This window comes from Sapajus apella, unplaced genomic scaffold (assembly GCF_009761245.1).
Source record: "Sapajus apella isolate SASKATOON/1434 unplaced genomic scaffold, GSC_monkey_1.0 scaffold38, whole genome shotgun sequence".
Lineage (NCBI taxonomy): Eukaryota > Metazoa > Chordata > Mammalia > Primates > Cebidae > Sapajus > Sapajus apella.
The window spans coordinates 17,696,347-17,720,108 of record NW_022436978.1 but is presented as its reverse complement, the minus strand read 5'-3'; the positions used below and the strand labels follow the sequence as shown (position 1 = coordinate 17,720,108).

At 42.0% G+C, this 23,762-nt stretch overlaps 2 protein-coding genes, 1 long non-coding RNA gene and 1 other non-coding gene across 15 annotated transcripts in view; 2 read left to right on the top strand and 2 right to left on the bottom strand.

Annotated features, from left to right (window-relative positions):
- KLHL24 (kelch like family member 24) overlaps positions 1-7,239 on the top strand; it is a 48,565-nt gene extending 41,326 nt beyond the window's left edge. For 3 of the 4 annotated variants that reach the window (XM_032298471.1, XM_032298472.1, XM_032298469.1), the window contains one exon: positions 4,822-7,239. In XM_032298471.1, coding sequence (XP_032154362.1) covers positions 4,822-5,022 — 201 coding nt within the window. In that variant the 3' untranslated portion in view covers positions 5,023-7,239. The remainder of the gene's footprint in view (positions 1-4,821) is intronic. The other variant, XM_032298470.1, reaches the window with a different exon arrangement.
- On the bottom strand, positions 1,656-1,762 carry LOC116565061. The gene has a single exon (XR_004275229.1). It is a non-coding gene; the product is annotated as a U6 spliceosomal RNA (small nuclear RNA).
- Positions 7,240-8,524: 1,285 nt separating the features above from the next.
- Positions 8,525-10,775, bottom strand: LOC116564961. Its single transcript, XR_004275173.1, has 2 exons — positions 10,706-10,775; positions 8,525-8,765 (listed from the first exon to the last, which is right to left on the bottom strand). It is a non-coding gene; the product is annotated as an uncharacterized LOC116564961 (long non-coding RNA).
- A 4,800-nt stretch (positions 10,776-15,575) lies between these two features.
- Positions 15,576-23,762, top strand: part of YEATS2 (YEATS domain containing 2) — a 101,471-nt gene continuing 93,284 nt past the window's right edge. For 5 of the 9 annotated variants that reach the window (XM_032298454.1, XM_032298458.1, XM_032298460.1 and 2 more), the window contains exon 1: positions 15,578-15,766. The gene's annotated coding sequence lies outside the window, so the exon portion shown is untranslated. Of the gene's footprint in view, positions 15,767-15,917; positions 15,941-15,961; positions 15,985-16,015; positions 16,122-23,762 lie in introns of those variants that run through there. The other 4 variants (XM_032298462.1, XM_032298457.1, XM_032298456.1 and 1 more) reach the window with 4 other exon arrangements.

Here is a 23,762-nt window from a genome sequence, read left to right as displayed (position 1 = left end):
AGTGAATAGGGTTTGAATATAACATCATTTTTCCAAAGTTGTTGACATTGGGGTATAGTCTCCAGTTAGTAATGTATATGGAGTAACGTTGCCCCAGTTGATGAAAGGGACATAATAGCCACTTCAGCTTTGTGGTACAAAATGAGCATTACCTTTTATCCCTCTCATATCACATTGAAGTAAAAGTGAATCACATTTCTCCAGCTCAGGGACCTCTCCTGGAAAATCGCTCTCCAGCCCTACAGAGGTGCGAGTGTACCCTGCTTGCATCAGGATCCTCATGTAGTCAAGTATTGAGACTTACTTGTAATTTTTTTTTAATTGAAGCTGCTTTTTATTGGTTTATTTCAGTGAAGATTGCAAAGAATAATGCATTTTTATTAAGAATTACTGTTCAAGCCAGATGCAGTAGCTCATGCATGTAATCCTAGCACTCTGAGAAGCTGAGGCAGGAGGATCACTTGAGGCCAAGAGTGAGGGGACCAGCCTGGGTGGCAGAGTAACACCCTATATCAAAAAAAAGAAAAAAAGAATTACCATTTATTCGGAACTTTGCTATATTATATAAACCAATAACAGTTTAGGAAGATAATTACCAGCATTTAGCATATTGCAGGGCATACATGAATTTTTTTTAACTAGATTATTGAGATAAAACTGAGGGGAAAAAAAAAGGACACACATGGCACATTTTCTGTAATTAAACAACATTAACTTTAGAAATATAATGAACATAAAACATTTGGATCAGAAGTATATGAAGTCTAACAAAGACAAATTGTCGAAGTTCAAATCTAGTACTGGGATTTAGGGGATTATTTTCTCTCCTGTGTTCACTCTTACTCCAAATACTACTAAATATATCTATGCGCGCATCAACCTTGACTCACTGCAGCCTCCACCTCCCGGGTTCAAGCCATTCTCCTTTCTTAGTCTCCCAAGTAGCTGGGATTACAGGTGCATGGCACCACACCCGGCTAATTTTTGTATTTTTAGTGGAGACAGGGTTTTGCCATGTTGGCCAGGCTGGTCTTGAACTCTTGATCTCAGGTGATCTGCCCGCCTTGGCCTCTCAAAATGCTGGGATTATAGGCATGAGCCACCACGCCCCACCGTATGCGCATATTATTGATAGGTAATGTTTGAGCCAGGTGTGATTGTCTACCCTTTTAATGCTAGCCAATGAAAATGGATAAATCAAACGAATTTCATTGTATACAGTTAAACAAACCCAGTACTGTTGCTTTTGAAAATGCTTAGAATATTAAATGTAAAAAAGAGCTGAAAAAAATAAGGTGTTTATTTTATTATTATTATTTTTTTATTTTATTTTATTTATTTATTCATTTATTTATTGAGACGGAGTTTCACTCTTGTTACCCAGGCTGGAGTGCAATGGCACGATCTCGGCTCACCGCAACCTCCGCCTCCTGGGTTCAGGCAATTCTCCTGCCTCAGCCTCCTAAGTAGCTGGGATTACAGGCACGCGCCACCATGCCCAGCTAATTTTTTATATTTTTAGTAGAGATGGGGTTTCACCATGTTGACCAGGATGGTCTCGATCTCTTGACCTCGTGATCCATCTGCCTCAGCCTCCCAAAGTGCTGGGATTACAGGCGTGAGCCACTGCGCCCGGCTTATTATTTTTATTATATAAAAAATATGGACACTTCATGAATTTGCGTTTCATCCTTGTGCAGGGGACATGCTAATCTTCTCTGTATCATTCCAATTTTAGTATATGTGCTGCCAAAGCGGGCACAAGGTGTTTATTTTTTACAGTCCTAATGGACCCAACTTATTTCTGTTTGTTCTTCACCATCTCCATGCCTCTTTTTACTTTTCATAATTCCTAAAAACACAACTTATTATTCTAAACATAATTTGCTTTTTAACTTCTGTCAGGAACATCCTTTAAAAAAATTATGAGATTTTTTTAAAAAGTCAATGATGAAGACTTTTTCTCTCTCTCTCTTTTTTTTTACAATGGACCCCAGATATTTACAATGTCATTCAAGATTAGAATAATTAAATGAAAAGAAACCTGATTCTTTCTATTGTTGACATTTTAACATTTAAGCATATAAAAATAATGAGAGGTATTTTTTTTGCAATATTAGGATATTTCAGTCTTTGAAAATAACAATTAAAACTTTATGTATTGATAAATTATTTTTCCTATAGCTGCTCTTACTCCTGAGTGAAGACTAAGTTTTTTATATAGTATAAACAAACACATAGAGTAAATGGTATTTTACATAGCATGAAAGAAACTATTATATCTGATAGATGTAATTTCCTGATATGAATACTTGGTTTCAAGGTTGTTTGCTTTATTTAATTCTGAGCATTTTTATCTGAAATAATATTAATTACCAGATCATGTAATTATATATTGTTTTAGAATCATCATCAAAATAACTAAGGTTCAATATTGGGAACTAGCTTATACCTGAAAACCAAGGTTTTTGTTTGTTTTTATTATATTCAGAACTTTTAGAATTTATAGAAAGAGCTCATTGTGCTTTTACATGAAGAATATTAGAGTTTGTCCCATAATTGGTGCAATTCATGGGAGTATGGTATTCTGAATAAAAGTGTCATTCACTATATGACAATGGGCTAAGTCATTCTGGGTGTCTATAAACTCTAATATAGGCCAGGTAGGGTGGCTCACGCCTCTAACCCCAGCACTTTGGAAGGCCAAGGTGGGCGGATCACCTGAGGTCAGGAGTTTGAGACCAGCCTGGCTAACATGGCGAAACCTCATTTCTACTAAAAATACAAAAAATTTCCAGGGGTGGGGACTCACGCCTGTCATCCCAGCACTTTGGGAGGCCAAGGTCAGTGGATCATGAGGTCAAGAGATTGAGACCATCCTGGTGAAACCCTGTCTCTACTAAAACTATAAAAATTAGCTGGGCGTGGTGGTACACACCTGTAATCCCAGCTACTCAGGAAGCAGAGGCAGGATAATCACTTGAACCCGGGAGGCAGAGGTTGCAGTGAGCCGAGATCACACCACTGTACTCCAGCCTGGTGACAGAGCCAGACTCCGTATAAAAAAAAAAACAAAAACAACAAAACATTAGCTGGGCGTGGTGATGTACTCCTGTAATCCCAGCTACTCGGGAGGCTGAGGCAGGAGAATCACTTGAACCCAGGAGGCAGAGGTTGCAGTGAGCCAAGATTGTGCCACTGCACTCCAGCTTGGGCGACAGAGCAAAAACAAAACAAACTATATAATATAGGCATTTTTAAGTACTCACAAATTCTTTCCGACCTAAAGATAGTATCCTATTATATAAATCCACCAAGATTTAATTTCTTCTGTAAGAGCAAAATTTATATACAACAAATTTGGTCAAGTAAAAATGCTTATTGAACTCATTGGTAGAACCTATTTCATTGTTGGTTATGTGGAACCAAGATTATAAGATTATAAGATGCAATAACTATCTGAATTAAAGTGAAACTTTAATTGGAAATGGAATAATATCTAACCTGTAGCATAATCAGATCCATGTGATAGTGAGTCAATTGTTAGTATAGGTTTTGGGTTTTTTGGGGTTTTTTTGATACAGAGTTTTGCTCTTGTTACCCAGACTAGAGTGTAGTGGCATGATAACGGCTCACTGCAACCTCTGCCCTACAGGTTTAAGCGATTCTCCTGCCTCAGCCTCCCCAGTAGCAGGGATTACAGGTACCCTGTCACCACATCCAGCCAATTTTTTTGTATTTTTAATAGAGACAGTGTTTCACTGTGTTGACAAGGCTGGTCTTGAACTCTTGACCTCAAGTGATCGACCTGCCTTGGCCTCCCAAAGTGCTGGGATTATAAGCATGAGCCACCACGCCCGACCAGGTTTTTGAAGAATCACTCTCATTCTTGCAAGAGTATTTGTTTTATATATAGTAACTGTATTATTGACAGGGAATAGTAAAATTTAGCTAAGAATGCCATTGTGTGGGAAGTTAACTGTAAGATGTTATTTGAGTCATTTCCATGGCCCAGCCAAGGCTCCTAATAACAGTGTTTTGTTAATTTAGTTATAAATCTTTCTCTTATTCATTCATTCAATTTGTGGGTAATCCTATATAATGAATATTGTTCCTACTCCTTGGTCATGTAACCACCACTTTCTGTAATAACCTTCCTGTAATAGGAGAAGCAAGCCAGGCTCTTTGAAATGCTTTTGCTTAACTACCGTTAAGTTAAAAGCATTTCATCAGTCCACATCCTACCTCCCACATCTTGGCTCCAATTACTAACATAGAATCTTTTTTTTCCCAACTTTTATTTTAAGTTCAGGGGCACAAGTGCAGGTTTGTTCCATAGGTACACTGTGTCATGGGGGTTTGTTGTACAGATTGTCTCATCACCCAGGTATTAAGCCTGGTACCCATTAGCTAGTTATTTTCCTGATCGTCTTCGTCCTCCCACCCTCCACTCTCTGAAAGGCCCTAGTATGTGTTGTTCCCCTCTGTGTGTCTCTGTGTTCTCATCATTTGGCTCCCACTTATAAATGAGAACATGCAGTATTTTGTTTGGCTATGGCCCCCAGCTCCATCCATGTCCCTAAAAAGGACATGATCTCATTATTTCTTATGGCTGCAGCTAACATATGATCTGTCTTGACATTCATTTTATCCATGCAAAATTATCCAGCACTCACAGCACAGAGTTGGGCAAAAGGAGCTTAGCTTATATCATGTCTCTCTTTTTTTGGCTGTGTTAAAGCATTATTTTGCTTTTCTGTTTGTTACAAAATCGTTTATCTTCAATGGTTAATTTTATTTTTAATGTATTTGGTTAAACAGGAAAACTGTGGTATGTCTGTGTGTAATGGTAAAATATATATCCTGGGCGGAAGACGGGAAAATGGAGAAGCCACAGACACTATTCTCTGTTATGATCCTGCAACAAGTATCATCACAGGGGTCGCCGCAATGCCCAGGCCAGTGTCCTACCATGGCTGTGTGACTATTCATAGATACAATGAGAAATGCTTTAAACTCTAAAGCTGGGATACCTCACTGAAGAAGCCACGCCGACCCAAGATGAGAGGTTTTAAAAACTCTAGAGTGGGAACTTGACATATCTCCTTTGTGCCATATGCAAAAAATAGTAAAAATAATAATTTGGTGCCTTTCACCTCAAAATATCAATCTTTCAAACTGTAATAAAGCCTTTCTTGTAATTGAAAAAAAAAAACTTTTTTGTTAAAGGTAATGGTGGTTGTTACTTGGCCTTTGAAGAGTGTACCTTTGTAAGTATTTGTGAGAAGCCTATGTGAATTGGGAAATCATGCCTGTTTGCATACCTTTTAGGAACGTGTGAATGGTGTCTTCACTTAATATATATGTTTATCTCTCTGTATATTCCTTATTTTGTCATATGTGTACAGAAAATTGCATGACTTGAGGCATCATTTAGGTTGAAAAAGTTAATGCTTAGAATGCATTCTAGGAGAAAAAAAATAGTTTTACAAACCTTTGTTGTTAACAAAGTATATCCAGATTGATTAATTTTATTGAAGGATTTTTTTCTGTAATTGATAAAAATGTAATGACAACAATTCAGGTATCATAAAACACTGAAGTATTATGACTTTATTCTTAGAATGTCTGTCTTATATTAAACATGTTTTTAGGGGAAGTTAGGTAGGAGATATAAAAATAAGTGACCCTACAAGGGGGATTAAAATTACAAGTTAATTCTTAGGGAAAAAATGGAATGGCCATTGAAGGAAAAATAACCCACTATGGCTCTCAAAGTTTTTATGCATCATCTCTTAAATCCTCTAAGAAAGCTTCTTTTCTTAACTTGATAAAGCAGTTGAAACCCATTTTTGCAGTATCGTCTTGTGAAAAACAAGGATGGACAGCCGGGCCCAGTGGCTCACATCTGTACTCCCAGCTACTCGGGAGGCTGGGGCAGGAGGATCACTTGAGCCCAGGAGTTTGAGGCTGCAGTGAGCTGTGAACACACATTGTACTCTAGCCTGGGCAACAGCGTGAGACTGTGTCTCAAGAGAAAGGAAAAGAAAAATAGGGACAGGTTTCTTCCCTAGCCCAATAGGGTTTGACCTCATGAGACTGGTGCTTTGGTGAGGACCCCTTCCTTGATTATCCTACTTTCTAGTGAACAGCTAAAATTCCTGAGAGTCTCTACTGTTAAGGTACCTTTAATAGCATCAAGCAGGGACCACCTATCTCAGTGGGTCCACTTTTCTTTTAAAATTAGTTATCTGAAAAAACTTAGCAGTAGTTCCCATCTTGGTTCCCATCTTTAAGGTAAGTCTTTCATTTGGTACCCATTGTGTAAAATATTAATCAACATTTTCAAGCTTCTTTGCAACAGACTGCTTTTTTCTAGGTTTCTCAACTCCACTTCATAAAGCTTATCAGTTTTCAGAGAGGAATGTGAATTTTTTTTCTAATGCAAATAGATGGATGTGGCAGGAACTACAGCATAAGTGATTATTGTGATTCTGGGTGGGCGGACATAATTTACAGCATTTATGGATGTTCTAGGTAGACTGCTGTAGTTTCTCTTCCAGACACTGTTGTCTTTCACATTATAATTTGTATATTTCTTGTGATAGGAGGGATGATGCAAATATGTAATTAGAGTGTCACCAGAATTTTGTTAAAACCAAGGTTGAAATAAAAAGCCTAACATTGGTAAGCTACATTTTTTTCTCATCCTAGAATGGTACAGAGATTTCACATAGACATTTTTAAAGCTTTAATGCTTAGCTAGAATCTACATTCTGAAGAAAATTCTAAAAAAATTACAAATTTTTAGGGAATTTTTATTTTTCAAATTACAGTTTTAAAATGATATATACCATTTTGTGATAACAGCAATTCAGAAAACAATTTTCTATGAGACTGTAGGTACAGTTTGGATACTTGTGTTTTAATTTTAAAGATCTGCATTATACTCATAGATGATATAATCTACTTAGTTCAGAAATTCTTTACAGTAAATGAGATAATGTGTGAAAAAGTATTTTGTAAATGCTGAGATTCTACAAATGATAGTCGTTATTTTTCATGTGTATTTGTAAGATCATGCCCATTTCATGAATACAGGACTTCACGTAAAAAAAGACTTTCTGAGGTAACTTTGTATTCTAGCATTTTTGTCTATTGTAAAAAGTATTAACTATTTATTTTGTTATACATTTATTTTAATAGCCATTTGTTTATTATAGTAAATTTGAAATGAAATCCCGAAAAACAGAATTTGTTTAAACACAGACCTCACACCAATATTAATTTTTTTCTCTACATAATTTAAAACTACATAAATTAAGTAGTTACAATTTATATTGAAGGCCACCAAAAACTTAGGTTGAATCTTAAAAAATTTAAATAACTATTTTTAAAGTTATTCAGCTGATGATTTTGATTTTTAAATTATCTTCCTTTACTAATTCTTGATAAATAATAGCATTACCCTTGATAAAAAAGAATTTGAGTAGAATTCATATATCAAAAGGGTGTCAAATTGGTATATCAATTGGTGTCAGATTGTATTCATTCTGTCATCACATAAAGATTTTTCTTTTGATAGATGATCATATGAACCTTTGGTTTATAATCTATATGTACATGTGTATATATGTAGATAGATTGTATGGTGGTATACACACATATATACAAACACCAAGAATTTTAGCAGTCTGTGATGATCAGAAAAACACATAAAGTAAAAATTAGTTGACCATGTTAAATTCAATTATGGAAGATTTTTTTATTTGGGTATTTCTAGAACTTTTTTACATTTGAAAGTACATGAGGAGTATTAGTAAAGATGACTTATGTGTAATCAGAATATTTACGACAATATAGTTTTACAAGGTCAGAAGAGATGAGTTTGCTAAACCCAGCTGTGATAAATCAGTTGGAAAGGGAATTAAAAGGTATGCTTTGTAGAACAGAAAAGTACAATTGGTTTTTTTTTTTTTTTTTTTTTTTTTTTTTTTTTCATGAAACTTAAACCTTCTCTGTGCTTTTCCTCTTTGTGAGTTGGCTACACAAGTGGTCTAATTTTTACAACAGTAGAACTTCCTCCTTTTCTACTCTCACCTTCACACCGACTTTACTGCACAGGTGTGAATTACTATCGTATTGAATCTTCAGTAACCTTTTGATTCCTAGGTGACTGAAATATAGGTATTTACTCCATTTAAACCAGGTGTTAAGATGATGTAAATACTCAGGGAGGGTATTAACTTGTTACTTTTGCCTGTTTGGGGTGTAAAGTGCCATAACTAAATAGTCTTCAATTCATGATTCTAGAGTATAATTTGATAAAGGGGCTTCACACATGGTGGTGGTTGAACATTAATTCTTTTATATTTAAAAAGATGAAAATGTTTGTGGAGTGATACATTTTCTCTTAGTGAATATGAATTGTTTATGTATCTCTACTGTCAAATAGCCTTTTTGAAACTCAGGAAAGACAAAGGTTCAATTATACCACTTTTGTCAATAAGCAAACCAGGTATTCTTTTTTTCCTGTTGTCTGGATATGGCAATAGATTTTTTAAATTGCTGTGAGAACCCATATATGAAAAGAGAGGAGTTGAATTGTTTGTGTGTGCCTTTTATGTCTTGAAATTTATATGTGGAAAAAGATGACATCTACTTCAAACTGTATTTTCTTTTTTTTTTTTTTTTTTTTTTTTTGACAAAGTTTTACTCTGTTACCCCGGCTGGAGTGCAGTGGCACGATCTTGGCTCACTGCAGCCTCTGCCTCCCAGGTTAAGCGATTCTCCTGCCTCAGCCTCCTGAGTAACTGGGATTACAGGTGTGTGACCGGCTAATTTTTTGTGTGTTTTTAGTAGAGACGGGGTTTCAGCATGTTAGCCAGGATGGTCTCGATCTCCTGACCTCGTGTTCCGCCCACCTTGGCCTTCCAAAGTGCTGGGATTACAGGCGTGAGACACTGAGCCTGACCTGTATTTTCAGAGAGGAGAGCTTGCTGTTTATGTGGTGCAAGTGATAAGATAATGTCTCTTCAAGGCTTCCTATGGACTGCCTTTATTTTAGTAAACTCAAGACACCAGTTAACCTCAACAGAGTTTTGGCCTTTTTAGAATTTGTTGTGCATCTTATTGAAAGCCAGGTTTACATCACCTCACCCCATTATTTTTCTTTTTAGTTAAATGAATAAACTCACCATGCCAAGTAACCAGAATGGAGCAATTTGGTTGACCTTTAGGGCAGCAGGTTTGACTAGCTAGCCATTGTTACTGTCACATCTAATGCTAGGCACCAGAAACCATTTGAGCCAGGAGTGTGAATTAACAATTCCAGAGACACTTTCAACATACTTTAGACATTTTTTAATGTTTTATATGAACGTTTTACATTTGTGTGATTGCCTTAGATATTAACTTTTCCTAGTGCTGAAGGTTATCATACATTTTTTAAAACAGCAACATTCATAACTTATTTTATATATTGTTCCAAAGAAAAGAATCTGTTTTAATGGTTTCAAAATAACTGCACCTGAATTTGTTTATGTGCCTTAAGTTCTTTAATGCTATTTGAACTTTGTGTTTCCATCTAAATGAAGCTTACCTTAGATAAGGTTCATATTTGCTTCCTGTAGAGTCAATAAACTTCCCCTTCTTAAATTGTGTGATAAGCACCAGCTTGTGGTTGCTTGGCAGAATGAGAATGTTAAGGGAGATTATTGGGTGTTTGGAATTTCATTAATTTCATTATGTTTTTTGTTTTCATTTTTTGATACCTAGGTGCTTTTTAAGATATCAGACATCTATCTTACATTGATTAAACCCACGTAAATTCATTTGCAGTATCTACATCGAATGTCAAAAAAGTGTATCTACTTATTTTTGTTCCATACTTAAGTACAATTTTTTCCCTCTCCAGGCTTTTTTATTTAACTTTCTTGAAAAAGCACTTATTCTCCCCTTCCCTATCACCCCTCCCCCTTGATTTCTTTATTTAAATTTTTATTGAGAGTTGTTGGAGTTCTAAGACAATACAATTTTAGAGTTGAACAAAAGTATAACCTGCTTTACAACTAGCATAGACCTAAGGTCATTTGCTTTCAATTAGAGGCTCCAGAGTCTTCTTAGAGGAAAGAATGCTTTGTATTTCATTGGTCTCAGTTAAGTTTAGCACGTGAATACTTACATGTTTTGTTTAAATATATTTCTTGCATAGTTTAATTTTTTTAAAGTTGTTGTAATCTAATAAAATGTCTTTTAACCATGATTACTTGACTATATGGTTGTATTAAATTTTGTTTACCAAAAATTTGTTGTTCTGTTTTATTTTAAATATATTTAAGGGGTTGTGCCAAATGGAGATGGGGGAAATACTGTATATGTTAATATGTATGTGTATTTACTGTTATGTCCATAAAATAACTGGAAGGATAAATAAAAACATTAGTGTGTAAGAGGAAATGGTGGCCGAAGGACAGATAAAAAGGAAACTTTACTGCATCTGCATATATATGTGTGTGTATGTATATATATACATGCATATAGGAATTATAAATACATAGAAAATCAATTTTTTAGTCTGAAATACACAAAAGCATTACCTATTCAAATTTTTCTTTTCTTTTTATTTATTTATTTATTTGAGACAGAGTCTCGCTGTCATCCAGGCTGGGGTGTAGTGGTGTAGCAGGATCTCGCCTCATGCAACATCCACCTGCCAGGTTCGAGCAGTTCTCCTGCCTCAGCCTCCCAAGTAGCTGGGATTATAGGCATGCACCACCACGCCCGGCTAATTTTTTTTTTTAAGTGGAGACAGGGTTTCACCATATTGACCAGGCTGGTCTCAAACTCCTGACCTTGTGATCTGCCCACCTCAGCCTCCCAAAGTGCTGGGATTACAGGCATGAGCCACCGCTCCTGGCCCCAAAATTTTTAAAATTACCACAAGGTAACCCGTAACATTTGCAACCTAATGTTCTTTTGATTTGGTTCTCACATTTTTAAAAAGCATAAAGTTATTATTATTTTTTTTTTTTTGAGACAGGGTCTCGCTGTGTCATCCAGGGGCTGGAGTGCAGTGGCACCATCACTGCTAACTGCTCTTGGGCTCCTAGCTGGAATTACAGGTGTGTGCTACCATGCCTGGCTAATGATTTTTTGTAGAGACAAGGTCATCTTACCCGGGCTGGTCCCCAACTCCTGGCGTTAAGCGATGCTTCTGCCTCCCAAAGCACTGGGATTACAGATGTGAGACACCACATCCAGCCTGGGGTTATTATGAACTGGAGAGGCAATGTCCGAATTTGCATTGGCAAAATTGTTTTTGAAATTATATAAAAATATTATAGAAGCACATATATGCTTAGATTTTATGGTGTTTTAGAGTTGTGCCATCAAAATAAAATGGCAATTAGGGGTTTTATTTTGTTGTTATTTTTGAGACAAGGTCTCACTGTGTGACCCAGGCTGGAGTGCCGTGGTGCAATCATAGCTCACTGCAGCCTCGACTTGCCAGGCTCAAGCAATCCTCCCACCTCAGCCGCACAAGTAGATGGGACTACAGGTGAGGATCACCACACCCGACCAATTTTTATTTATTTTTGTAGAGATGGGATCTCGCTCTGTTGTCCAGGCTGGTCTCAAACTCCAGGGCTCAAGTGATCTGCCCACTTCGGCCTACCAAAGTGCTGAGATTACAAGTGTGAGCCACTGTGCCCAGCCCCTCTTAGACTGCTTTTTAATGTTAAAGGTGTTTTCATTTTATTTAATTCCTCTGTAGTTATGTCTGTAAAATGCCCGAGGTTCATCAGACCTGATTCCAACCAGCGCTCTGCTGTAGAGCCGTTTACCTCTCTCAGTCTTGCTCTCCTGGTTCTACGAAATGTAGCCATGTTTAGAGGCTTCTTGTAAGGAGATTATGCAATGTATACTGAAGGATGAACATAGTTCTCACAAACAAGAGCAACACATAACTTCATACAGCTGGCTCAGGACAAAAATGCAATGTGCAAAGCAGGGAAGAAATTGGAAGAATTAAAAGTATTCATTGGCTCATTTGAAAAACCTTGGGCAATAGATAAGTAGGAGCCTCTTGTATTATACTTTAATTTTTTTCTTAAAAAAAATTACCTGGGTTGGGGGCGAGGTGGGTTACGCCTGTAATCCCAGCACTTAGGGAGGCCGAGGTGGGCGGATCATGAGGTCAAAAGATCGAGACCATCCTGGCTAACATGGTGAAACCCCATCTCTACTAAAAATACAAAAATTAGCTGGGCATGGTGGCAGGATGGTATCTGTAGTCCCAACCACTCTGGAGGCTGAGGCAGGAGACTCGCTAGAACCCAGGAAGCAGAGGTTGCAGTGAGCCGAGATTGCGCCACTGCACTCCAGCCTGGCGACAGAGACTCCGTCTTCAAACAAACAAACATAAAAGTCACCTGCTGTCTTAATGGAATGAGGAGGGAAATGAACTATACCTGCCTTGTGCTTCTCTGCTATTTATTTATTTTTGAGACAGTGTCTCGCTCTGTTGTCTAGGCTGGAGTGCAATGGTGCGATCTCAGCCCACTGCAACCTCCATCTCCCAGCTTCAAGTGATTCTCCTGCCTCAGCCCCCCGATTAGCTAGGATTACAGTGTACATCACTGCTCCCGGCTAATTTTTTGTATTTTTAGTAGAGACAGGGTTTCTCCATCGTGGCCAGGCTGGTCTTGAACTGCTGACCTCGTGATCCGCCCACCTCGGACTCCCAAAGTGCTGGGATTACAGGCGTGAGCCACCGTGCCTGGCTGGGCCAACAGTTTTATTGGGGCTATTAAGAACTGGAGTTCTCATTTTACAAGTCTAATTAGTATCTGCATTCAGGTGGGCGTATTTCATCACCTTAAACATCCCGGGGGTCCCATTCCTGTTAGGAAGGGAGGCTGGTCTTCCCAGGAAGGAGGCTGGGATATGGGTACCCCTGGATCAGAGTCTAGCAACAGTTTTCCATCTGAGCCAGCCTCCCACTCCCACTGCCAGGCACAGCTTGGGGTCCACCATCCTTCTTAAGCTCTCCTAGTTCCTCTGATGCCCTCTTCTCCCCGAGTTGAGCCCCTCAAGCTGTTGGGCAGCTGCTTCCAGCAGGAGAACTCCCAGCCATGGGCTGCTTCTCCTGGGTCAGCCTCAGCATTCCTGGAACCACTGGACTAACTTTAATAACAGTTACTTTTCCATTGGGCACGGTGGCTCAGGCCTGGAATCCCAGCACTTTGGGAGGCTGAGGCAGACAGATCACCTGAGGTCAGGAGTTCAGGACCAGCCTGGCCAACATGTTGAAACCCCACCTCTGCTAAAAATACAAAAATTAGCCAGGCGTGGTGCCGCATACAAAAATCAGCCAGGAGTAGCTCCTCCCGATGCCACGGCCTGCTCTGAGCCCCACTGCCTGAGCCTTCTTACAGAACTGGACAGCCTTCCAAACTGGACCAGAGGAAGTTAATTTCCAGCTTCCTCCACACTTACCCGGGTATTTCTATGCTCCCTGCCTCAGTGTTAAACCTCGAGTGGGGAATACAAGCACACTCATCCTGACCTCTCACCTCACCCCCTTTTCCATGAAATGTATGTTTATCTCCCCAGTTCCTATTATCTCTTGAGTCTTAGCTTAAGGTTCAAGGAAGCCTTTTTTTTTTTTTTTTGAGTTGGAGTTTTGTCCATGCTGGAGTGCAATGGCACAATTTCGGCTCACTGCAACCTCTGTCTCCCAGGTTCAAGGGATTCTCCTGCCTCAGCTTCCCAAGTAGCTGGGATTACAGGCATATGCCACCATACCCAGCTACTTTTTGTATTTTTAGTGGAGATGGGGTTTAGCCATGTTGGCCAGGTTGGTCTCAAACTGCTGACCTCAGGTGATCCACCCACCTCAGCCTCCCAAAGTGTTGGGATTATGGGTGTGAGCCACCACACTCGACCTAAATTTTTTTTTTTTTAGAGACAGGTCTCACTATCACCACAACTAGTTTCATACTTCTGGCTCAAGAGATTCTCCCACCTCAACCTCCCAAAGCACTGGGATTAATTATAGGCGTGAGCCACCGAGCCTGGCCAAGGATGCCTTTCTTGACTTTTCTGATTAGATTAAACTTCCCTGTCAAATGGTAATTAGACTATACATTTCACAAGGGCAGAAAGTCTGTTTCGTTCACTTCTTAGGCCTCGGTGCCTAACATAGGGGTTGGAACACAGTCCCAAAACACAGAATAGAAATGCAAATACATTGTTGAACAAATATTGGTTTGGATTTGTTTTTAGAGATAGAATCTTGCTCTGCTGCCCAGGCTGGAATGCAGTGACATGATCTCTGCTCACTGCAACCTCCGCTCCCCAGGTTCTTGTGCCTCAGCCTCCCCAGTAGCTGAGATTACAGGCGCCGGCCACCATGCCTGGCTATTTTTTTTTTGTATTTTAGTAGAGATGGGGTTTCACCATGTTGCCCAGTCTGATCTCAAACTCCTGACCTCAGGCAATCCACCCTCCTTGACCTCCTGAAGTGCTAGGATTACAAGCATGACCCACCTTGCCTGGCCTGAACAAATATTGCTAATCTGCTTTTACCTCTAATATACTTCAGGTCAGGAGGCCAGGGGTGACATATTATACATTCCTCTATTCCTTGGTCATGCAGGGCCTTGAAGTTAGTTCGTACTATCCATATATTCGATAAATACTTTTTGAGTGCAAACTATGTGCAATTTGCTGATCTTGCTATTGGGGTTATAGGAGTAAATCTTTTAGCACATTTTTATTAAGCATTAAATACACCATGTACGGCTGGACACAGTGGCTTATGCCTGTAATCCCAGCACATGGGGGGTGAGGTGGGCGGATCACCTGAGGTCAGGAGTTCGAGACCAGCCTGGCCAACATAGCGAAACGCTGTCTCTACTAAAAATACAAAAAATTAGCCAGTGTGGTGGCAGGCACCTGTAATCCCAGTTACTCGGGAGGCTGAGGCAGGAGAATCGCGTGAACCCGAGGTAGAGGTTGCAGTGAGTTGAGATCGCGCCACTGCACTCCAGCCCGGGCAACACTGCGAGACTCTGTCTCAAAAAAAAAAGGCAGCACACACAAAAATCACAGTGACTATTGTGATTAATACAGAAGGTCATACACGACGGCTGCATGAATATTCTGTCAAATTCGGGGCTAGAATTCGCCATCTTCCAGGGCAGGAAAGTGATGGACGACAGTGCCTTTGCGAAAATCCTCGCCCACCCTGACCAGGAAGTGGCCTCGGAGGCCGTGGTCGCTGCCTGGGCCAGCCCCGCCCCGCCCCGCCCCGCCCCGCCCGGCCCCGCCCCGCCCCCATCCCATCCCTGAGAGCTCCGCTCCGCCCCAATCCCTGCGAGCTCCGCCCCGCCCTGCCACGCCCCGCCCCCATCCCATCTATGGGCGCTCCGCCCCGCCCCATCCCTGCGAGATCCGTCCCGCCCTGCCCCGCCCCGCCCCCATCATTGCGAGCCCCGCCCTGGTGCCGCGCGCGCGCCGCCGCCACTACCGCCGCCGCCGCCGCCGCCGCCGCGCGCGCGCCTCGACGCGTCCAGCTGCTGACGCGCGGAGCGGGACGGGTCGGGCGGGCGCCGCCGAGCCGTGTGCTTCCGCGGGCTGCGGAGTCGCTGGAGCCTCGTGGCGGGGCGGCTCCGCGGGGCTTCACGCGCCCCCTCACCTCGCCGTGCTCTCTCGCGGCGCCCGGCGGGGCCCGCGCTGCAGCCAGAGACGCTGGGAAAGGGTGAGTGTTGGCGGGCGCAGGAAGGGGCCGGCCGAGCGCGCGCCCCGCTCTCCGGTGCATTGTCTGGGCGGGGGCGGCGCGGGCACGTGCGTGCCCCTCCCCCATCGGCCGGCCGCGCCGCGGCGGGACCCGGTGAGTCCCCGGGGCCGAGGAGGAGGGCCGGGAGGACCCCAGGTGCGGGACCGGGGGCCGCCGAAGCGGGAGCCTGGAATTGGAGCGTGAGGCTGGGGCTTCCTTCTCAGCCGGGCGCTGCGCTGAGGGGAGGCGGGTCCCGGAGCCACGGCGGCCGGAGCTTGCGGGACGTTAAGCTCCTGGCCCTGGAGGCGGCAAGATTTGGCCCCAGTACTAGCAAGTCGTGGGTTTACCGAAAGGATCCTGCACTGCCCCTCCAACCTGTCGCCATCCCGAGCAGCCCTCCCCGGGAAGGAGGGGAGGGGTGGGGGAGGCCGCGGGGCTCCAGGGATGGGGCAGTGCGGGGCGCAGTGGGGGCCTCGGGAAGTGAGGACCCCTGCAGGAAAGGCTGGCTTGGAGGGCTGTGGCCAGACTGCGGAGACAATGAGGCTCTTCCCATCTCCAGCTGGATTCTGTTGGGAAATGGAGAGGAGAGGAGGAGCATGCCATCAGGAATCCTGCAGGCCTGACACATCATTTTCTGAGTTTGATGTTTGCTAGTATTTTCATCAGCAGTTACAGAGTCGACCCACATTTTCCATTCCCTTTTCTCTCTGACATGTAAAAAATGCGAAATAATATTACATAGTGTTTAGCAATAGCATTTCCCCTTTCTTAATGAGTCGCAAGCAGTCAGCGTAGAAAAATTTCAAAATACAAGCAAAACAAGAAAAAAAATGCCCTGCATCCAAGGGTCTAGAGATACTATCCTTGGTTGTATATTCCTGTTTGTGTATACTCTTGAAAAGATTGGGCAGGTGATGCCCTGATTAGGAGTTTACTTTTTCCAGGAAGCCTTTGAAGGTTTTGAGGAGGTGAGTAGCGTGATCTGACTGCTGAGTGGAGGAAGAGGGCTGGGGAGGAACCCACGAGGTTAGTTCTATGCCCATTGCAGTAGCTTGCGAGGCCCATGGCGGGGAGATGGGGAAGAGTAAACAGATTTTAAATGTTTTGAAGGTAGAAGGAACAAGACTTGGGTTGGTGAGGGAATGGTAGGAGTCTTTGCTTTTTTGGGCCTTGTTTTGAGTACTGAGTAGATGGTGCCGTTTACTGAGATGAAGAATGGAACAGAGAAATTTGAGGTGGGAAAAATAACGAATTCTATTTTGGATATATTAACTTGTACATAGTTATGAGGTCGGTGTTTTGAGGCAGTTGGAGGTAGAAGGCTGGAACTCAAGGAAGAGAGAGGCTGGAGCTAGAGATAAAATGCTGGGAATGGCTGGGAGCGGTGCTCACACCCGTAATCCCAGCACTTTGGGAGGCTGGGCGGGTAGCTTGACCCCAGAAGTTCAACGCCAGCATGGGCAATCTGAGCAACAAGGCAGAACTCCGTCTTACTCTTTTTTTCTTTTTTTGAGACAGAATCTTGCTCTGTTGCTCAAGCTGGAGTGCAGTGGTGCTGTCTAGGCTCACTGCAACCTCTGCCTCCCGAATTCAAGCGATTCTTAAGCCTCAGCCTCCCGAGTAGCTGGGACTACAGGGGCGCGCCACCACGTCTGGCTAATTTTTGTATTTTTAGTAGAGACTGGGTTTCACCATGTTGGCCAGGGTGGTCTCAAACTCTTGACCTTGTGATCCGCCCACCTCAGCCTCCCAAAGTGCTGGGATTACAGGCGTGAGCCACCGCGCCTGGCCAGGACCCTCTTTAAAAATAAAATAAATTGGGAGTGATCGGTACGTAGATGATATTCAGAGGTATGGTGCTGTGTGAGATTACTGAGGGGAAAGCGTATAGAGGAGTGAAAAGGGCTCAGACACTCAAATACCGCTAGGTCTGGTAGAGGAAGAAGGTTGAGGAAAGGACCCGGCAAATGGCAAGTGAGGTAGGAGAAAAAGCTGGCATCATGGCAGCCTACAGATGTTTCTGGAAGATGTTGAATTGGTCCCTTTATCAGGGCTTCTGAGATGTTCAGTAATGTTGTCAGTTGGATTTGGCAGCACGGAGGTTATTGGTTTTGGGTGTTGGTCTTCCTAGTTCCTAGTTCTGGAATTGGGAGGTGGGAACCAGATTAGAATAGTTTAATGGGATGTGAGGAAATGAAACTAATGAGTGCAGATGAGAAAGACCTGTCCCTATTTCCATCTGCCTCAAAACTAAACTTGATTGATGAAAAATGGTGTCTTGTGGTTTTTTTTTTTTTTTGGGAAGGAGTCTCTATCTGTCGCCCAGGCTGGAGTGCTGTGGCATGATCTAGGCTCACTGCAACCTCTGCCTTGAGGGTTCAAGTGATTCTCCTGCCTCAGCCTCCTGAGCAGCTGAGATTACAGGCATGTGCCACCACGACTGCCTAATTTTTTTTTTTTTTTTTTTTGTATTTTTAGTAGAGACAGGGTTTTACCATGTTGGCCAGGCTGGTCTCGAACTCCTGACCTCGTGATCCACCCACCTCGGCCTCCCAAAGTGCTGGGATTACAGGTGTGACCCACCACACCTGGCCCGTTTCTTTCATTTATTGACTACTAGTATGTTTGAACTTTTTTTCCCCCACATTTATTGGCTATTTGTGAATTTATTTTCCTGTTCTCTGGCCTCTTTTCTTACTTCCTAATTGATTATCAAAAGTTCTTTAGATATTAAAAAATATGTAGCTTGACATACAGCATGCAGAGCTCTCCCCACATGGTTTTCAGTTGCAAATGCCTTCATGTTCATAGTGGATGCGCTATAGTCTGCTGTGGGTTATTTTCTATTATAAAATCCATAGGAAGAGGAGAACTAACATTTAGGTTGTTGATCTCTGAGTGCAGCCCACACATGATGTACATTACCCCGTATTTCCTTAGGATAGATTCTCAGAAATAGTTGATCCTGTCCTCTTTTCATCAACCATGGATTTTTATATGAATGTTCATTGCCACGTTCTTGGATTGTTCTCTATCCTCTGCCTTTGGTGCTGCCTTGCTTTCAGTCTGTTTTCTGTTATGATACCCAGTGGACTGTGGGGGTTGTTGTGATTTTCTCTAGAAAACGAGACTTACAAAGCAGATAGTTTTTTTTCTTTCTTTTCTTTTTTTTTTTTTTTTTTGAGTCAGCATCTCTGTTGCCCAGGCTGGAGTACAGTAGCACGATCCTGGCTCACTGTAACCTCTGCCTCCTGAGTTCAAGTGATTGTCCTGCCTCAGCCTCCCCAGTAACTGGGATCACAGGCATGCGCCACCATGACTGGCTGATTTTCGTATTTTTAGTAGAGGTGGGATTTCACCATATTGGCCAGGCTGATCTTGAACTCCTGACCTCAAGTGATCTGCCTGCCTCCGCCTCTGCCTCCCTAAGTGTTGGGACTACAGGCGTGAGCCACTGTGCCCAGCCTGAAGCAGATTATTTCCATATCATCTGTTCTGTGGTAGTTAGGGGAAAAAAAAGCTTCAAAGGCTGGAGTTCATCTCTTGGATGAGTCGGAATTTGATTCTTGAAGGATGAAGAGCATTTCAGTAAGCGGAGAAGGTGGAGGTGAAATCTGAGCCATTGGAAAGTAATTGTGAGATGTTCAGGCATGTGAACTTTGATGACTGAGAACATGGAGAGGTAGAACCAGTTCCAGGCGAGGGCTGTTTATCCTGCTTGTCTGAGGAGTGAGCTGTGGGGCAACCTGCTAGGTGGTTGTAATGAAAGCTGAGGGTGAGGAGAATGCGGTGGGGAGGGCTTCAGCTTTACCTGCACTGCTTTTATTGGCGATTGTTATGAATTTTGTTTTTTGTTGTTTAATTTTTTGAGACGGTGTCTCTCTCTGTCACCAGGCTGGATTGCAGTGACGTGATCTCGGCTCATTGCAACCTTCACCTCCCAGGTTCAAGCGATTCTCCTGTCTCAGCCTCCTGAGTAGCTGGGACTACAGATGCCCACCACCATGCCAGGCTAATTTTTGTATTTTTAGCAGAGATGGGGTTTCACCACATTGGCCAGGCTGGTCTCGAACTCCTGGCTTCAAGTGATCCACCTGCCTCGGCCTCCCAAAGTGCTGGGATTACAGGCTTCAGCCACCACGCTTGGCCTGTGTATTTTGTTTTTAAGTTTTAGTTTATTTGAGAGTGTGGATATACTTTTTAAAATGGAATATAATTCACATAAAATGTACTGTTTTAGGCTAGGCGTGGTGGTTCATGCCTATAATCCCAGCACTTTTGGGAGGCCAAAGCAGGAGGATTGCTTGAACTCAGGATTTCAAGACCGGCCTGGACAACATAGGGAGACCTTGTCTCTACTGAAAAATAAAAATAAAAAATTAGCTGGGCATGGTGGTGCATACCTATAGTCCCAGCTACTTGGTAGGCTGAGGTGGGAGGATTACTTGAGCCCAGGAGTTCAAGGCTGCAGGGACTTATGGTTGTACCACTGCACTCCAGCCTGGGTGACAAAGACAGATCCTTTCTCAAAATATATATATATATATATATATAGAGAGAGAGAGAGAGAGAGACAGACAGACAGACAGGGACAGACACCATTTAAAAGTGTGCAGTTCAGTGGATTTCAGTATTTTCACAAAGTTGCACAACCATCAGCACTATCTAATTCCATAATGTTTTCATCACTCCAAAAAGCAACTGCTTACCTCTTAACTGTCACTCTCAATTCTCTTCTCCCTTCATCCCCTGGCAGCTACTTTTTGTGTTGATAAACTTGCCTGTTTCTGGACGTTTTGTATAAATGTAATCATACAACATGTGGCTTTTTGTATCTGTTTTTTTTTTTTTTTTTTTGGAGTGAGAGTCTCGCTCTGTTGCCCAGGCTGAAGTGCAGTGGCGCAATCTCTGCTGACTGCAACCTCCACCTCCTGGGTTCAGTCAATGTCAATTCTCCTGCCTCCTCCTCCCAAGTAGCTGGGATCACAGGCGCCCACCACCACACCTGACTAATTTTTCTATTTGTAGTAAAGATGGGATTTCGCCATGTTGGCCAGGCTGGTCTTGAACTGCTGACCTCAGGTGATCCACCTGCCTTGGCTTCCCAAAGTGCTAGGATTATGGGCCTGAGTCTCTGCACCTTGCCCACATTTACTTTTTATTATGAGACTGTTTTTTAAGGAGATTAAAAAGTTTAAATTGGAGAAATGGATGACAGTAGTCTTATTTTAGTCCCATCATTACATTTATTTCTATATTCAGTTTTTGTTTCAAAATATAGAGAAAATTCTTTCTCATAGTCAAATTGTATATGGTAACAGATTTTTTGGCCAGGCATGGTGGCTCACGCCTGTAATCCCATCACTTTGGGAGGCGAGGCAGGAGAATCGCTTGAACCCAGGAGGCAGAGGTTGCAGTGAGCTGAGATCACTGCATTGCACTCCAGCCTGGGCAACAAAAGCAAGACTCTGTCTCAAAACAAAACAAAACAAAAAAGCAGATTTTTTTTCCCTAACAGTTCATAGTATCATCTGAATATTTCCAATTTCAACTGATTCAGAACCTAAAGAGGATTAGCCAGACATTTTGTTTGGAAGTTGATTTGATAATATCTAACAACTGCTCATGTTTCCTTTCGTAAAATCTACAAGTCAGACAAGAAGAGTTCAGAAGGAATATTATCATTGGTCATTTGTTACACATTCCATTCACTTGTTTATTACATCAGAATGAAAGCATGCCTCAGCAGATGTGCCTGGTCTTACTGAGCTAGCATTTACTTGAATGTGACATGTACATATTACACAGTATTATTCTTTTGAGACAGAAGCAGACCTGGATTATTTTTAAATATCCAATACAGAGCTATATCCTCTTAAATGTGTTTGTCAGAAGCTCAAATATATACCCAAATATGACAGCAAAAGCTTTTTTCTAAATGCTGTATGAAAAATGAATTATCTTAGCAGTACAAATGAACTCATTGATTTCTTCCTTTCTGCCCACCCTTCTCCCCAAATTCCTCTCTTTTCTCCTCCTAGTCCCCAAGTTTTGCAGCAAAAGTCAAAGTTTTTTTTAAGTCCCTTAAGTGAGCATAAAATAAAAATAACTGTTTTCTTTAAGGAACCCCAGCCATTTTAGTGGGAGCCACTGTTCTTGAGATTACCTGGGAGGTGGGAAAAGACTACACAGATTATGAAGTCTGTAGAATGGATAAGTGAAGATGGTGCTGGACTGGGAATCATCTTTGTAGATAATCTCGTAAGACTCTTGGCCAACTGTGGAAGACAGGTGCCCGCTGAGGAAGTAGTATGGTGCAGGGAGTTTAGATATCTGCTGGGCTATCCCCTCTAGGTTTATGGATAATTGGGTGTTTTTAGATTCCCATCTGCATTAAGGAAGAATAAATTAAGCTTACTGATTTTTTTTTTTTTTTAAAGATTTTCTTTATGTAAAAGCCCACGATTTTCTGAGGCCATCTAAAATTAATTGCAGAGCAGATGGAGAAGGGTAAAGAAACAAGAAGACCTTACTCTTACTTTTTAAAAGCTTTAAACCTAGAATGTAATAGTTGGGTTCTGGGCCTGTCCAAAAATATTCATTTATATTCTGAATTACAGCAGGTAATAAATGAATATGAACAAACATTAAATGGCTTGATTCAAGATGTTGATAAATGCTGGGGGGTTTTAGAGTATTTTTAAGCTTAATGGTATTACATCAGATAACAGCTGTAGGAAAAGTGTTCTCTCAGATGTGGGACTTCATATGCAACATTACACAATGAGTCATTCTTCCAGCTGAATCAGGTGAGTCTGTTTCTGGGATGGGTGAAAGAACTGGACTAAGACCTGAGGCACTTTTTAAATTTTTTTTCTTTTCCATATGGAGTCTCACTTTGTTGCCCTGAACTGGAGTGCAATGGCGTGATCTCGGCTCACTGCCACCTCTGCCTCCCAGGTTCAAGTGATTCTCCTGCCTCAGCCTCCTGAGTAGCTGCGACTACAGGCGCGCACCACCACGCCTGGCTAATTTTTGTATTTTTAGTAGAGACGGGGCTTCACCACGTTGGTCAGGCTGGTCTCATGATCCACCTGCCTTGGCCACCCAAATTGTCGATATTACAGCATGAGCCACTGTGCTTAGCCTAAATTGTTATTTTTGTTAACTTTGAATGAATACAAAATGAGTGTTTTTTATTTAGCATTTTATTTCTTTTATTTTATTTATTTATTTTATATTTTTTGAGGCAGAGTCTCACTCTGTCGCCCAGACTGGAGTGCAGTGCAGTGGCACGATTTCAGTTCACTGCAATCTCTGCCTCCTGGGTTCAAATGATTCTCATACCTCAGGCTCCCAAGTAGTTGGGATTACAGGCGCGAGCCACCATGCCTGGCTGATTTTTTTGTATTTTAGTAGAGATGATGTTTCACCATGTTGGCCAGACTGGTCTTCAACTCCTGACCTCAGGTGATCCGCCCACCTCAGCCTCCCAGAGTGCTGGGATTATTGGTGCAAGGCCCATCACACCCAGACTAATTTTATTTTAAAACATGTTGTTACCTCAGTAATTCTGCCTTTGGCCAGGTAATCTCCCTTAGTGGTAGAGCAGAGGTTTGGAATCAGGAAGCTCTTCTGGTCTCTTTCATAGATTAACACTGTAAGGGACAATCTAACCACCTTGGATCTGTTTTCTTATCTTAATTAATAGATCCAGGCTGCAAAGAAAGGAAGCTATCAGCCACAAGTGGTTATCGAGCCTTAGAATTGTGGCTAATACAATTTTTTTTTTTTTTTTTTTTTTTTGCGACGGAGTTTTTCAATCTTGTCATCCAGGCTGGAGTGCAGTGGTTCAATCTCAGCTCACTGCAACCTCTGCCTCCTGGATTCAAGCAGTTCTCTTGCCTCAGCCCCCGCAAGTAGCTGGGATTACAGGTGCCTGCCACTACGCCCAGCTGATTTTTTTTTTTTTTTTTTT